At 43.0% G+C, this 14,973-nt stretch overlaps 1 protein-coding gene across 1 annotated transcript in view; it reads left to right on the forward strand.

The window, feature by feature from the left end:
* The first annotated feature begins 868 nt into the window (after positions 1 to 868).
* The window catches only part of MYH10 (myosin heavy chain 10), a 130,725-nt gene continuing 116,620 nt past the window's right edge, over positions 869 to 14,973 (forward strand). The window contains exons 1-2 of the mRNA XM_016222447.2: positions 869 to 952; positions 7,012 to 7,387. Coding sequence (XP_016077933.1) covers positions 7,043 to 7,387 — 345 coding nt within the window. The 5' untranslated portion in view covers positions 869 to 952; positions 7,012 to 7,042. The remainder of the gene's footprint in view (positions 953 to 7,011; positions 7,388 to 14,973) is intronic.

The raw sequence follows: 14,973 nt of genomic DNA on the forward strand, positions 1-14,973 counted from the left end.
GGCGGCGGGGAGGCCGGCTAGGAAGGCCCCTCCCCTCACAAACACTAGAGCTGAGGCAGCAGCCGAGGAAGCTGTCCCGCGTCGCCGCTCAGCAGACCTGGGCAGGGTCAACCGGCCATCCCAGGTGGCCACAGGGGCCGCCGCGCGGAACGAAGTCTGGGCCCCCCGCAGAGCCGGCGCGCATGGGCAGAGCTGCGCCCCGAGCCCTGCCTCCCCTCCCCCACTGCAGGTGAGCTGCCGAGCCGCGGTCCCCACCCCCAGCAGCCCAGGGGGTGACGTAAGGCCTCTGGACTGCGCTTCAGCCCCGCCCCTGCCGGCAGCGCTAGGGGCCCGCGACTCCGCGGTGGAAGCCGGTCCCGCTGCGGGACACGCCGGCTGCGGCAAGAAGAGCGGGCAGCAAGGCGCTCGAGTGGGCTGCCGCGGCGGCGCAGCGCGTCCAGGCGGAGCTCCGTGCTCCTGCGGCTGCACACCTGCCCCTGCGTCCGGCCGAGCCCGCACCCGCTGCCCCGCGGGATCGCCGGGCGCCCAGCCAGCCCCAGCTGTCTATCTCTGCCCAGCCCAGCCAATCGCCCGCGAGGGCTCCGGCCGCACCTCCCGGAATCTATGACGGGCATGCGGAACAGCCTATGAAATTAGGGCCTCGGCGGGCAGGGCTGGGAGCGGGAACCAATGAGCGTAATTTCAGGTGGGTGGAGGGAGCGGACCTCGGGAAGGTAGCTTCGTTCGCGTTGCTAACGTCTTCCCTTGGAGATGGGCGCGCAAACGGACCAGTGGGTCTGGGGGCGGCAGTGACGGGCGTGGAGCTGGCCCAATGAGGGTGGGGGTGGGTGGGGCAGCCCGGAGCAGCAGTGCTAAAGGAGCCCGGCGGAGGCAGCGGTGGGTTTGGGACTGAGGCGCTGTATCTGTGGTCGCGGCTCGGAACGTGCGCCGGCGCCACCATCTTCGGCTGAAGGTGAGAGGTGCGGCTGTCCCGGTCCGAGCGCGGCGGCCGAGGGCCGAGGGCCGAGGGCCGGTTTGTGCGGGACGGAATGATCTCGGGCCGGGGACGCGTTGGCCCTGGACGGCAGGAACGGAGCCGCAGCGGGAGCGGGGGGAAAGCTAAGGGTCTCAGGGCAGAGGATTTGTGCTGTGGGGCCCGTAGATTCATGCGGGGAAGGACGTGGGGAGTAGGGTAACGGGACCCCAGTGGGTGGAGAGACTCCTGGACGGGCGGGGAATGAGGTCCTTGAGAGTGAGACCCCTGCAGGGATCAGGGCCTGGGTGTGCGGGGGGACAGCCCCTTGGGGGCTGGGGATGGAGATCTGGGTGTGGGGATGTGGGAAGCTGGTACTCGATGTGTGGGGTCCGAGTGCCCCGGGGGTGGGGGGCCTGGTGCTCTAGTAGGGGTTCTGGAGGGTCCCGCGAGTCTGTGTCTGCCTCTCAGGAGGGGTGGGAGTCCTGGGCGGGCAGGAAGCGCGATCCCGGTTGGGGGTGGGGAGACGCTGGACTGGAAGGGCCCCTGGTGGGCTCCTGGGGGTTAGGCCGGGTCCGGCACCCCGGGTACGGTAAGGGGTTCGCCGAGAGCTCGGAAGGCGGGCGGAGCGCCCTGGACCCGTGGGTTGGAGGGACCGGAGGGCAGGGGCTCTGCACCACCGGGAAAGCGCGCGGCGGGTGAGGGTCTGAGGAGCCGGCTGCCAGCGTGGGGAAGGTCGGGCTCCGCTGGGTCCCGGGAAGGAGGGCGGGAGGGAGCGCCTTACAACGTGCTCTGTGGCCCGAGGGGGCCGAGGTGGACGCCGGCGAGGCCCCGGCGGTTTGGGGGGGCGAGGCGGGAAATGTGGCGGGGGCGCGCTGCAGCAGGGCGGCCGGGGGGAGGGTCAGCCCTGGCTTCGGGATCCCTTTATTGTGTAAGTGATCTGGGAATGGCTCGCCACAGAGTCTTCCTGGCCTTGTGCATGTGGGGTCACACCCGGATCCCATAAAATCAAACTGGAATGGGGTCAGAGGGAAGTGGAGCCGCGGAGTCCTGGCGCGTGCGGGGCTTTGTGGGCCTGCGGTGGGCGGATGCGGCCCAGGGACCCCGGAGGCCCCTAGCCTGGCCTGCCTGGGAACTAGGGCCTTAGGAGGGAGCTTGGCGGCTCCGTGGGTCTGAGCTCAGCTAGGGAGGTTTGGGTAGCGTGGCCTCTGCCTATGACCGTTATCTGTTTCTTAGGGCCTCTGCAGCTCCCTTCAAGATCACTGCGGTTGGTGGAAGGGGGTGGGGTGGGGTGGGGTGGGGTGGGGTAGGGGAAAGCAGGCGGGGTAGATCCAGACTGCAAATGAAACAAAGACTGCTGTTTTCGCTGAATAATATAATACTAAATATAATACTTTGGCTTTGCTGAGATTTTGTTTTTTAACATTGAAACTGAGGATTCTTTGAGTCAGGCTTAATTATTCTTGATAGCATTCACTCTGGAAAACTTTAATCTATTCATTATTTTATTTCCTTCATCAATCTGTCCTTATGAATTATTCTTTTAGCCCCGTGCTTTTGGTGTTTACGTATGCCCTGTCTGTCTCAGATTCTGGAAAAGTGGCCATTTTATGCATCTCCATACTTCTGCATCTTAAATTCAGTTCTTCCCCGTTCTTATCTGGAGAAAGCATATGGTGTAATTGTGCGATACAGCACGAGCTTTTGCAGCAAAGGGATGTGACCCGAGAGCCTGGCTTTTTATTTGGGCTCCTTGGGGAAATCATTACAATGAAGACAGACTGGATGGAAGGTGAGATGGAGGAAATTTTGAAGGGCATGTTGTATGGTGAAAGACTATATACAACTGTGGTTTATATACTTCTTCATCATACATCAATTAAAATTTCTGGTGTTGGGTTCACATTTCAGAAATATGTGACACAAATATTAACAGAGATGGTACAGGATAGCCATAGTGTCCTTTTGCATTTGGTTTGTATTTGTGCTCATTTGATTAAGTAGAATATTGATAAATTAACAGACTTGCAGGTCTCTGTAGTGCAAGTGACCTCAACAGTAGCATTACACAAATTGGGACAATTCTGTTTTAGTTTATCTGTCTTCTAGCGATACTCTATCATGGAAAATTTATCCATCATTTTTGTTTGGCTTTTTATGCAAGATATTCATAAAATTGAATTGTTTTCCTGTATCCATACCTATAGTTGGTTCTGGGAGGCAGCTGAGAAATTTTCTAGGTGGCATTTTATTAGGAGTCAAAAATAGTCCAGTGGGAGGGAGGCCAGGAGTGTGTGCACCTAAATCCAATGAAGAGCATGGAGCTTTGACTCTATAATGGGCTAATTCATACACAGATAAATGATTTAACTATACTTAAGCAGTTATTTCAAATGATACCAAGAACCTTTGAATTTATGTCTCCTGCAAAGAGGTTCCTATTTATTCTTTTTTCCCCCCTAAGTATAGGTGTGGTTTTTTCTATAAAATATAAAGCATTTCCTAGGCTGTGCGAGTGTGTTTATTGGCCAAGCCTGTACTCTTGAATCCATAATCGATAGGGGTTTTATTTAGCAGAGAGGCAGTTTATAGTGTACATCATGCCTTTCAAAATTTCCTTCCTCTCACCTTCCATCGTTGTAGAATAACTCAGGAACTGAACTCTGGGTTTACGCCCAGCTGTGCTACTTGTTAGCTCTGTGACCTTGGGCTGGTTTTTGGCTTTCTCTGTACCTCAGGTTCCTCATCGGTAAAATGAAGATATAAATAGTACCTACTTCATAGGGCTATTGTGAGGATTAAGAGTTGATATATGTAAACCGCTTAGAATAATGTCTGGCTATAATTGGTGATATATAGCAACAGTATTTGCTATTTTAAAAATTGTGATATTATCTTTTCCGCAAGGCAAAGCATTTGGGAGTGGTTCACAGTTAAATACCAGTATTATCAAGATTGGGTCCCAAATGTACAATGGAATGAAAAAATACAACATATTTGGTAATCACAAGTGAAGAGTTAAAATGAACAAAAAAAGTCCTCAGTAGCCTCATGAACAGTATCACAACAATTTGAGTACCTACTACATGCTCAGCCCTCTAGGACAATGCACGGGAGGGCAAGAAAAATGCCCGAAGAGCAGCACAAAATGTTAGGAGGAAAAGGATTCAGTTGCCAGATTGACCTGAAAAGAACTTCTGAAAGGGTGTCATTTGGGTCAGGATTTGAAGGAATGGTAGGCTTTTGGTTGTGGAGGAGAAAAGGAGAGTAGGGGCGACTCATGTAATATTTGATCAGTTATAGTTCCCCCCTTGGACCAGGGACTAGACTGAGTGCTTACCTTATAGCAAGGAACAGGTAAGTGTCCTCACAGTGTTTAGTTAGTTGTAGAAGACTCTGGAAAAGTAAAGTTTTGTAATCCCACCTCCCGGTGAAGACCCATGAATATTCCTTTTTTTTTAAGTGTATATATAATTTCCACCCCCAAAACCAGGAATATTTTGTAATTACACTTCTGTAATCTATTGAATTTTTCTTAAATTATAAGCATTTTACCACCCCAAAAGTACAAATAATTTTAAAATGTACTGATTTGGTTAAAAGAATTTTTAAATACATAATTTACTTTTTTTTAAAAAGACCTGCTCTAGAAATGATCTAAGCTATTCTAATATATAATCACCTGCTAAATTTAAGCATACCCAACGTAAAATTAAAGAAATGTGTGTGTGCCTACCGGCAGCAAGACAGTTTCCTAACTGTTGTATGGGATATACAGTTAATGTCTAATAAGAGTAATTTGTTATCATATTTTGTCATAGTTGAATATTTTCACTTTTGATAGACTGCCCTTTAGGGAACATGTGTGTCTGATTGTCTCCAAATTCATCTGGCATAAGTCCCTAGAGGGGGGTCTTTTAAAACCATCCTTCAGACTGTACATGTGTCCATGAATGTTTTCTGTAAGAAGGCAAATGCAAATTTAGTTTAAAAACATGTTAGCAGTTTTATTTGTAGGAGTCTTAATGTTACATGTTTTGTGACTTTTTTTCATTTTGTTTTGTGATTTTTGTTTTATCCAAGTCCATTATCCTTTATACAGTAGCATAGTCTTTAAATATTGGTATGAATTATCTAGAACATTGGTTTTCAATGGTTGTTTTGTTTTGTTTTTACCTCAAATACCTGTTAGTAACAGTGGCTCACCACGGCATCCAGAGAACTGTGGAGCAGTGATTCTCAAAGTGTGGTCCCAGGACCAGCAGCATCAGCATCATCTGGGAATTTGTTACAAATGCAAATTACTGGGCTCCACCTCAGATTTAACTAAACCAGAAACTCTGGGGATGGGGTCCAGCAGTCTATATTTTAATAAGCGTTGTAGGTGCTGCTGGTACACTTGCCAAAGTTTGAGAACCACGCTCTAGAGCATGGGTGTTCACGATGCATTACATTGTAACAGATAAGTTCTGAAGAATCTTAGCTATTTGATTCTAGTAAATTCTTACTAGCAGTAAAAGGGGTAGGTAGTATCTGCACCTACTATCAGTGATTAATCTTTTAGGACACAGATCCCTTTAAGAATCTGAAGAAAGGCATGGGTGTTCTTTTAGAAAAGCATAGGCACACACACATGTGTAAAGTAAGTACAACATCTTTATACCATTTCAGCTTGAAATTTGTTTATGGACTCAAGGTTAAGAACCTCAACAACTTTGGACTACTTTATGGTTAACCTGACAGCCTTCTATCTTGCCTACAAAGAATCTCCATCATTTTGGGGGTCGGGAGAAGTAGGGAGGATTTGATAGAGCAAGAGTAGGTACTCAGTTGGCTTCTTGCATTGATTTGGATGAGTCATGAATGGCATCCATGCTTATCAAATTTGTAATAACCTAGAATTTGGAGTAATAACAGAAGTGTTTAATGATGGTATTGGATTCCAAAAAGATCTTTTCAAGGAGGAATTGATGAGTCACATCAGAAAGGTGAGTGGTGAATGTAAAATCTTGTCGTTCGATCCAAGAAGCCAATTGTACAAGTATAGGAGGGGAGATAACTTAGAGCAGCATGTATGGCACTTGGGCTGGCAGCTCATTATGAGCCAATAGTGAGTGAGTAGAAATATACTAGTTAGGTCTTGAGATACATTAATTGTAAAAGTCACAAAAACAGCTTTCCCTAGTGTGGCCCTATGGTTGTTAATGGTTCCTTTTTCTTTGCTACTGGTGAGACTGTCTGGGATATTATGTTTGCTTCTGGGTCCCACACTCTAAAGGAACATATGCACATCGAGTCTGTTTAGAGGCAAGAGCTCAGGGTAGTGGAATGAGTCTTGACGAATGATGGAATGCTGAAGAGGAACAGGGAGTAGGAGCAGCTGCAGGAATGGGAGTGGAGACTTGAATAGCTACCACCACATACTTGAAAGACTGTCACGTGAAGCCGAGTTACGCTTGTCCTCTGTGGCCTTATTTGACCACATGAAGACCACATTGACCATAGATAAGCTATAGGGGCACTGACTTGGGGTATTTGTAAGGAAGAACTTGAGTCTGGGGGTAAAATGGGAAACTTATTTTAGACCTGATGCTTTACTCTTCTGGCAGTCCTCGTGTGTCTTGTAGCTTTATCCTGGTGGTCAGACTAATTTTGCAGCCACCCCATGGGCCTTTTATTAGGAATTTTTGTCTTCTGTTTCTTCATTCTCATTTCCCTTCTTAACTCTCTGTTTAATGTGTGGTGAGGGTGGAAGAAGATGAAGAGGGGAAAAGTCAAGCTGAAGCTTTGCTTCTCCCTTCCGCCTGTTTTTCAGCCCTCAGCGACTAAGGACATGTCTTGAGTGGTCTTCAGACAACCAGAGTCATACTTTGTGGTCACCCTTGAAATTTACCTTGGAAACTCTGCTAGTGTGGCCATATAGAAGAATACCCCAGCTTCTTAATTCAGAGTTGTTGTTTTTTTACCAGAGGTCTTGTTTTAAGTTTCTTAGAAGAGTAAAGTTTGTAAATCATTTTCTACTTTTAAGTGTCTAACTTGACCCTCCTCTCTTTTCATAGAGGCAATTGCTCTTGGATCCTTCTGTTTACAATGGCACAGAGAAGTGGACTTGAAGATCCAGAGAGGTATCTCTTTGTGGACAGGGCTGTCATCTACAACCCTGCCACACAGGCTGATTGGACGGCGAAAAAGCTAGTGTGGATTCCATCAGAACGCCATGGTTTTGAGGCAGCTAGTATCAAAGAGGAGCGGGGCGATGAGGTTATGGTGGAGTTGGCAGAGAACGGAAAGAAAGCGATGGTCAACAAAGATGATATCCAGAAGATGAACCCACCTAAGTTTTCCAAGGTGGAGGATATGGCAGAATTGACGTGCTTGAACGAAGCTTCTGTTTTACATAATCTGAAGGATCGTTACTATTCAGGACTCATCTATGTAAGTATTTCTCCAAATAATCATGTGAAGTGTGGTACCTGGGAGTTAATGTAAGTTATACATACTGTCATACTCAAATGAGACTGTGGCCTGTCCACACTCTCTGTTTAACATTGTTATTTCTGTTAAAGATAGTCTTTTGCTTTGCTTAAAAAATTTTTTTTATTAATTAAATATACTGAATGGTATGTGAAGACTTCTGTGGTGGTGCTCTGGAGTATAATAAGATGGGGGCAGCATGTGGTAGAAAGACCAGGGAGTTTACAATGGGACTAAGAGCTGCATTAACAATAGGATACAGACAGCGACTTGGTAGGAAATCCTGTGCGTATCCGGAATCGTAAAGTGGAGGGTCCACAGGCTTAGAAGTTTGAGTAAAGAGCAAGAACCAGCTCACTGTGGGCAGGGAAATGGGAAAGATGAGACTGAGGTTTTTAAGAGGAAACAATTCTGGGTGAGATTGAGGCTGGGTTGTCCTGTGGTTAGCAGTTGAGACGTATGTATGTTGCAGTCTCTGGCCATGTAAAAGTTACTGAAAATAGTAAGAGATAAGGAAGAGAAGAAAAGTGCCAGCCAGACACCGAAAAAGAGCGAGCCTGACAAAACAGGTGTGAAGGGATGGTAGATGCAGTTCAAAGAGTTAAAGAGGTGGTATAGATAGAACTTAGATGTAGAATGAAGTGGAGAGAAAAGTTGACATTGTAATGGTCTGAATTTACAAAATAATTTTATGCAAGAGGCGTGATACTGAAGCTCATACATAATTCACAACTTCAACAAATCAGAACTAGCTTTACCACAGGAATTAGTTTATTTAATGAATATTTACCGAGCACCTGCTGCGGGGGAGAGTGTGGGGGACAGACAGTTCCCTGCCTTCATGATACATCCTATAAGGAAATGAAAGGGGAGAGAGTAAATAGGAGACTTTCCACAGCAAGCCAGTGAAGGACTCTGAGAAGGTAGCAGCTGAGCTAGAATCTGACTGATAGGGAGCTAGCCATGGAACATCTGAGAAATGAATAGTTCATTCATGACCTTTGCCAGAGAAGTTTCAGTCAAGCCTGATGGTCTATATTTTTCCATCCCCCACTATGAGGTAGGATGGAAAGTAAGAGAGCAAGAGGCATCAGGGTTGGGAAGGTGGCTTGAGGAGAATGGGAAGGTTTGGAAAAGAAGAGAGGCCAGCCTGGCCGGGCGTGGCTCAGCGGTTGAGCATCCACCTGGCATCCAGGAAATCGAGGTTCGATTCCCAGTCAGGGCACATGCCAGGTTGCAGGCTCCATCCCTAGTTGGGGGTGTGCAGGAGGCAGCTGATCAATGACTCTCATCATTGATGTTTCTCTCTCTCCCTCTTCCTTCCTCTCTCTGAAATCAATAAAAATATATTTTTTTTAAAAAAGAGAGAGAGGCCAAAGAAATGATTGGAGTGTAGCATTGAGAATCCAGCTGAGACTGAATAACAGAATGTGTATAGTGATCACATTTTGTCTGGCTCTGTGGTTTTGCCACATTTTAGGCTTGCCCAGGTCTGTGAAGGCAGAGGAGCCTGTTCACTGCTAGTACAGTTCCTTTCTCTTCTCTCCCTTGTCAAACAAGTTGAGGGGGTTTGGAGTGAAGGTAATGGGAGTGGGGGAAGGAGAAAACTGGAAAACTAAGATTGTGGTCAGATCATAATGTTGACAACAAAGATTTGATCTGTTGGTCAATTTTGGATGACGCCTGCTGCAGTGACTTGTGAAAGGCTGGAAGTGTGAGGACACACGTAAAAGTCGTGGAGAACTGGAATGTGGAACGAAGCCAGACTCTTTCTGCCTGAGTCTTTACTTAGATTCCCCACATTGGACCCTGTAGGTTCCTGCAACCAGGAGAGAGAAGGGAAATAGAAAGGGGAAGGAGATTGTGGGTAAAAGAGAAGGGATAAAAAAAAGACATTTTATTTGTAGCTATGCTTTGTGATACTTCTACAACTTTGCAAGTCTCTTTTATTGAGTTTGAGTTTTTGCAAATTAACTCAGGCACAACCTGAGTGAATTTCTGACTTTCCTTTCTAAGCATGCCCCCTTGGTCTTTACAGAAGGAAAATCTCAGTTTTTCTGAAAGTATTGAGCTCACAGCAGAAATGGGGGTTTGAGAGGATCATGTCTGCAATTAGTGGGATAGAGAAAGGGTTTCTACCTAAGATTCAAGTTGGAGCACTTGACTCTAAAGAAATCCTCTTAAGAGAATGGTGTGCGGATAGCCATGATTGCTAGTGTAGTCAGTGTGTGTTGGGCTTTGGAATTAACCAGTCAGTTGAAATTGATCAATTGAGGTGCCAGGATATCAACAATCTAATAACTTGGGTAGGACCTTTTTGGGCATTTATATATATAAGATACACTGTATGTTTATTTAAATAAGTTGGTTATTCACAGGTTTAGTTTCCTTATATTTTCTTTGCATTTAATCTCTCTGACATACAACTTACCTTCTCATCCAGTGTTCATTTTTTTTCCTAATAAAGCCACTTAAAAGCTGTGACTATCTCCCCTGGTATTGTTTGAGCTCACCTCACATGTTTTTATCTGTAGTATTTGTATTATTTAGTTCTAAATGTTTTCTAATTTCTATTATGATTTCTTCTTTAACCTAGGAACCGTTTGAAGGTATACTCTTAAAACTTCTAAATGTTGGTTTTTTAAGCTATCTTTTTATTATTTTTAAATTAATTGCATTGCAATCCATATAATACATTCTTTGTTTTTGTTGAGACTTGCTTTATAAAGCACATTGACAGTTCTATATATGTTTGTAAAGAAGGTGTATTCTGTTATTATTGGGTATGGGGTTCTGTATATGGCCCTTGGATTAAGATTTTTAATTGTTTAAACCTTCTGTAGCCTTACTAATTTTTGTCTACTTGGTCTATCAACTAATAAGAAGTATCTTAAAATCTCCTAGTGTGCTTTATTAACTAAGTATAATATAATAATTATATTGTTGAGTTCTACCTGTTTATGAATTTTTATATAAATGAATCTTACATAGCCTTTTGTGTCTTAATTTTTTTTGCTCAGTATTACATTTTAAATATCATCCGTATTACTTTGTGTTGATGTAATTTAGTACTCAAAGTGTAGTCTGTAGACTCCTAGGATTTTTCCCAAGACTGCCAGGATCCGAGAGGTCAAAACTATTTTCTTGATTATACAAAGACGTTATTTGCCCTTTTCACTGTTGACATTGGTAATGATGTCAGCAGTGAAAAGACAATGGTGGGGAAATCCGTTGACATGTTATCATGAATAAAGGCAGTGACCCCAAACTGTACCTAGTGGTCATTTTAATTCAGTTTTACTCAAGAATGTCTTTGATATAGCTCTCCCTCCTGGAGCACTCCCACACCTTTCTTCCCTCTCAGGCATACATCTCCTAAACTCTAAGGGTCCCCATGAGACTTGGAACCAGGGGAGCAATGGGCAGCCGCAGCTTGTCCCGGGCTAACCCCCTGAACCTGTCTCAAGGCCCCCTTTTCTCTGACTTCCCAGGGAGCCATAGCAGCCCAGCCTAGGCTCCCTTGTTGCTTCTCCTACCTTAAGCCCTTCCTTGTTTCACTGTCCCCAGCTTGAATAAATGTACTCTCAAAATAAAAATAGTAATAATAATAAAAGAAGAATGACTTTGATAAAGCAGAGAAATAATTGATTTGATCAATTCTCAACCCTTGAGTACATGTCCTCTGAATGTTCCATGTGATGAGGTGGTAAGTATGCATTAAGCACTTCTGCAGTGTGTTGAACTATGGTGATTGCCCTGAGGAAAAGCGTGTAGTTATTTAATTGGCAAACTAAATTTGCTACTTTTTAAATAGAATACCATTTTTATTTTATAGAGTGACTGATAGATCAACTATGGTTACTTCCACTGCAGTATTTGGCAGACTTTTTTTTGGAAATAAACAAAGTGAGCCTTTCACTTTAAAGAAAACAACTGACTGTATTTGTTGTTAACGCTAAATTTTGAGTTTTCACATGAGAACTTGGAGAAACTTGTATCTACCACTGTGAACTTTATCAATACTTAAAAACCTTTCTGATGTGATAGATGAATGTGATTATGACATCGAACGCAATGTCATCGTTTGGAAGACTTGCATAATTCAGTGAACCAATGTTTTCCAAGTGATGTGCGTAGATGTTACAAAATAATGCATGGGTAAAAGATTTCACTCAACATGCAAGATAAGACAGTGGATTTCGATGAACACAGTATGAAGAGTTCATTGATAGGGTTTCAGAAGGTACATTGCCTCTGATCTTGAAGAAATTATCGCTTGTTGAATTTTGGTGTAGTATCAAAGAAGAATATCCACAATTACTTGAAAAAACTGTAAAACTACTTCTCCCTTTCTAACTATATATCTGTGAAAGGCTAATTTTCTTCATATACTTCAACCAAAACAAAATATCACAACAGATTAAATGTAGAAACAGATATGAAAATTGTGCCGTTTTCTATTAAGCCAGATAAGATTTGCAAAAATATAAAACAGTGCCACTCTTCTTTTGTTTTAGAAAATTTAGTTATTTTTTTATAAGAAATGTTACTTATATCAACATGTATTCATTGTTATTTAAAATGAATACATATACATTTTTAAAACTCAGTTATATAAAACAAAAGATACCATACAGCCTAGGTGTATAGTGGGCTGTAGCGTTTAGGTTTGTGTAAGTGCACTCTGTGATATTTGCACAAGGATGCAGTCGCTTAACACATTTCTTGGGTGTATCCTCATTAAGTGGCCACGACTGTACTGTTAACCTGTTATCCTAAAAATAAAGGCCAAAGTGAGAAGAAACAAGCATTTCTGTTGAGATGAAAAAAGAATAGTTTTTGGAAAGCACTGACTTAGGCAAAAGCCTAGATAGTATTCCCATTAGGAGACAAAGGCAAGGGGCATTTATGAGAAAGGGAAGGGGAACAATCGCATCAATAGGCGGAAGGCATTTCTATAGGTGCAGATAAGCTAACTAGTGACTCTAATTCTAAAAAATGTTTTTTCATTTTCAGTTCGGTAGTCATCAGTCTAGTAGTCATAATATCAGATTTCTTGTTATCTCTGCAAACAATTGTTTGAGATACAGTGCTGGTTATTTTGCCCTGTTGTAACATTCCAAAGGGTTGAGGCAGGAGACCTGCAAGGCAGTTCCTCTGGGATGTAGCTCTGACTCCATTTTAAAGTGGCTCTGTTTTTATTGTATTTTTACAGTGCTTTCTGTGGGTTTAATTTTTTCATTCTCTAATTTTTGAGATGGATACTTAGATCACTGATTTTTATTTTTTTTTAGCTAGTCATTTTCTAATATGTACTTTAAAGGCTATACATTTCATTCTAAGGTACAAGCTTTGGCAGTATTCTACAAGTTTTAATATGTTGTGGTTTTATTGTCATTCAGTTCAAAATAATGAGGATCTCTTCGTTGCTTCCACGGGTTATTTAAAAGTAAATTGCTTAAATCCCCAAACATAAGGGGATTTTTAGGTTTATTCTGTTATTTCTGATATAATCCTCTCCTGGTCAGAGAACATACCCTGAATGGTTTGAGTCCTTTGAAATTTGTTAGACTTGCTGTGTGGTCCATCATGTGATCAGTTTGGATAAGAGGTCATTGTGCCCTTGAAAAACGTACGCTGCAGTTATTGGGTGCACTGTCTCTTACGTGTGCAGTGTCGTTCAATCTTATACGTTCTCATGGTTTTTAATTTTTATCTGCTTGTTCCTTAATTACTGTTGAAATCTTTGTTTCTCTTTTTAGTTCTGTCAATTTTTGCTACATACCGTTGAAGTTATTTTATCACATATGTACAAATGTAGGATTTTTATATCTTTCTGATGAATCATCATATCTTCTTTTTTAGTAACGCAACTTTGACAGTTTCTCGATTGGGCCTCAGAGCACTTGAACTCCACTTACTCCTCTCTCGCAAAGTTAGGTGCCACTATATTTTAATCCTCTGTATTTAAAAACCCACAGGATTCTTATTCCTTCTTAGTCAGTGTCCACTTAGTTTTATTCGTTTACTTTCTATTACTTTCATTTTTTTCTACATCTCTTATCTTCTGTCTTTCTTTCAGAAATGGTCTCTTTATTTGTCTGACAGTGTATGTGTTTCATCTTCATTTTTGAAGTTCTCTTTCCCCCTGGATTTAGAATTCCAAGCTGGCAATTATTTCCTTTCAGCATTATGAAGATACCATTGCACTGTGCTCTCCCTTCCATCTTTTTCTCTGTTGAGAATTCAGCTTATAGTGTATATTGCTATTTCTTTGGAAAGTGATCTTTTTTTGTTGTTTCTAAAATTTTCTCTTTGCCTTTAGCTTTCAGCAGTTCTACTCAGATGTGCTTAGGTGAAGTTTTGGTGGTGTTTTTTTAAACATATTCTGGTTGGGATTTGTAGCATTTTTGAATCTGTGGCTTGATGCCTTTTGTTAGTTCTGGAAAATTCTTAGCCTTTATACCTTCAGATATGCTTCTGCTCCATTCTCTTTTTTCTTCTTCTTGGAATCAGATACCTCGTATTTCAAGCCTTTTCATCATGTCCCATGTATTTCTCCCACTCTTCAGTCTGGATATTTGCTTCTAATTAAAATGTCAACTAACTCTTCAGCTGTATCTAATTTGCTGTTAAACGCATCCATTGGATTCTTAATATCAGTTACTCTTGTTTTTCAGTTTTAGAATTTTCATTTGAATTTTCTTCTAATAGTTTCCAGTTCTCTGTCAGAATTCTCAATCATGTCTTAATTATTTGAACGTCTTATTATGCAAGGTAATAATACAAGGCAATAAAAATAGACTCACAGGGGATCCAGATTTTGTCTTGTATTTTAGTCATAACTGTTGCCTTACATGCCGGTTATTGTATATAAGAAATTGTGAAGGTAACTGAGAGGTCTGGGTGGCAGTCAGCTCATTCCAGAACTCTTTGGACAGGTAGGCTAAGGGGTCTGGGATGGTAGACCGGTCAGTGGTTGCCATCCTTCCCAGGTAGGCTGCAGGCTGGTCTGTCTCCAGCAATCATACTCTTAGGCTATAGCCGGCAGGGTCCCAACTGAAAGCCCTGGGTATTTACCCTCCTCCTGAGTTGCCCAAACTTGATTTTGTTCTCCTAGCTTTGCATTCTGCTGAAAGCGCTGCTCAGCTTCTTGCTTCTCAGCAACAGTTTTTGGGATTTGTGAGTATTATCTGCCTAGAAAAGAAAGAACAATACTTCTGTATCATAAAATATTCAGCCACCTTTCAGATTTTCCTTATGTCTCATAAATGTTTATTATAGTTGGCCTGTCCAAATCAGGATCCGAACAAGGTCAATGTATGTATTGTGTAATTGGTGGTTATGTCTCTTCTAATCTGTGTGTTTCCTCTATTACTATTATTATTATTATTGTCATCAGAAGGAACAAGGTCAGTTGTGCTGTAGAATTTCCCGTATTTTGGCTTTTGTTGATTGCATCCCAATGGTGCTTCCTGTACAGTGGTAATTGTTGCCAGAGGCTTGATCAGGTGCGGGGTCAGGAGGCCTGGGCGTGTCTCACTGTG

This window comes from Miniopterus natalensis, chromosome 17 (genome assembly GCF_054644295.1).
Source record: "Miniopterus natalensis isolate mMinNat1 chromosome 17, mMinNat1.hap1, whole genome shotgun sequence".
Classification (NCBI taxonomy): Eukaryota; Metazoa; Chordata; class Mammalia; order Chiroptera; family Miniopteridae; genus Miniopterus; species Miniopterus natalensis.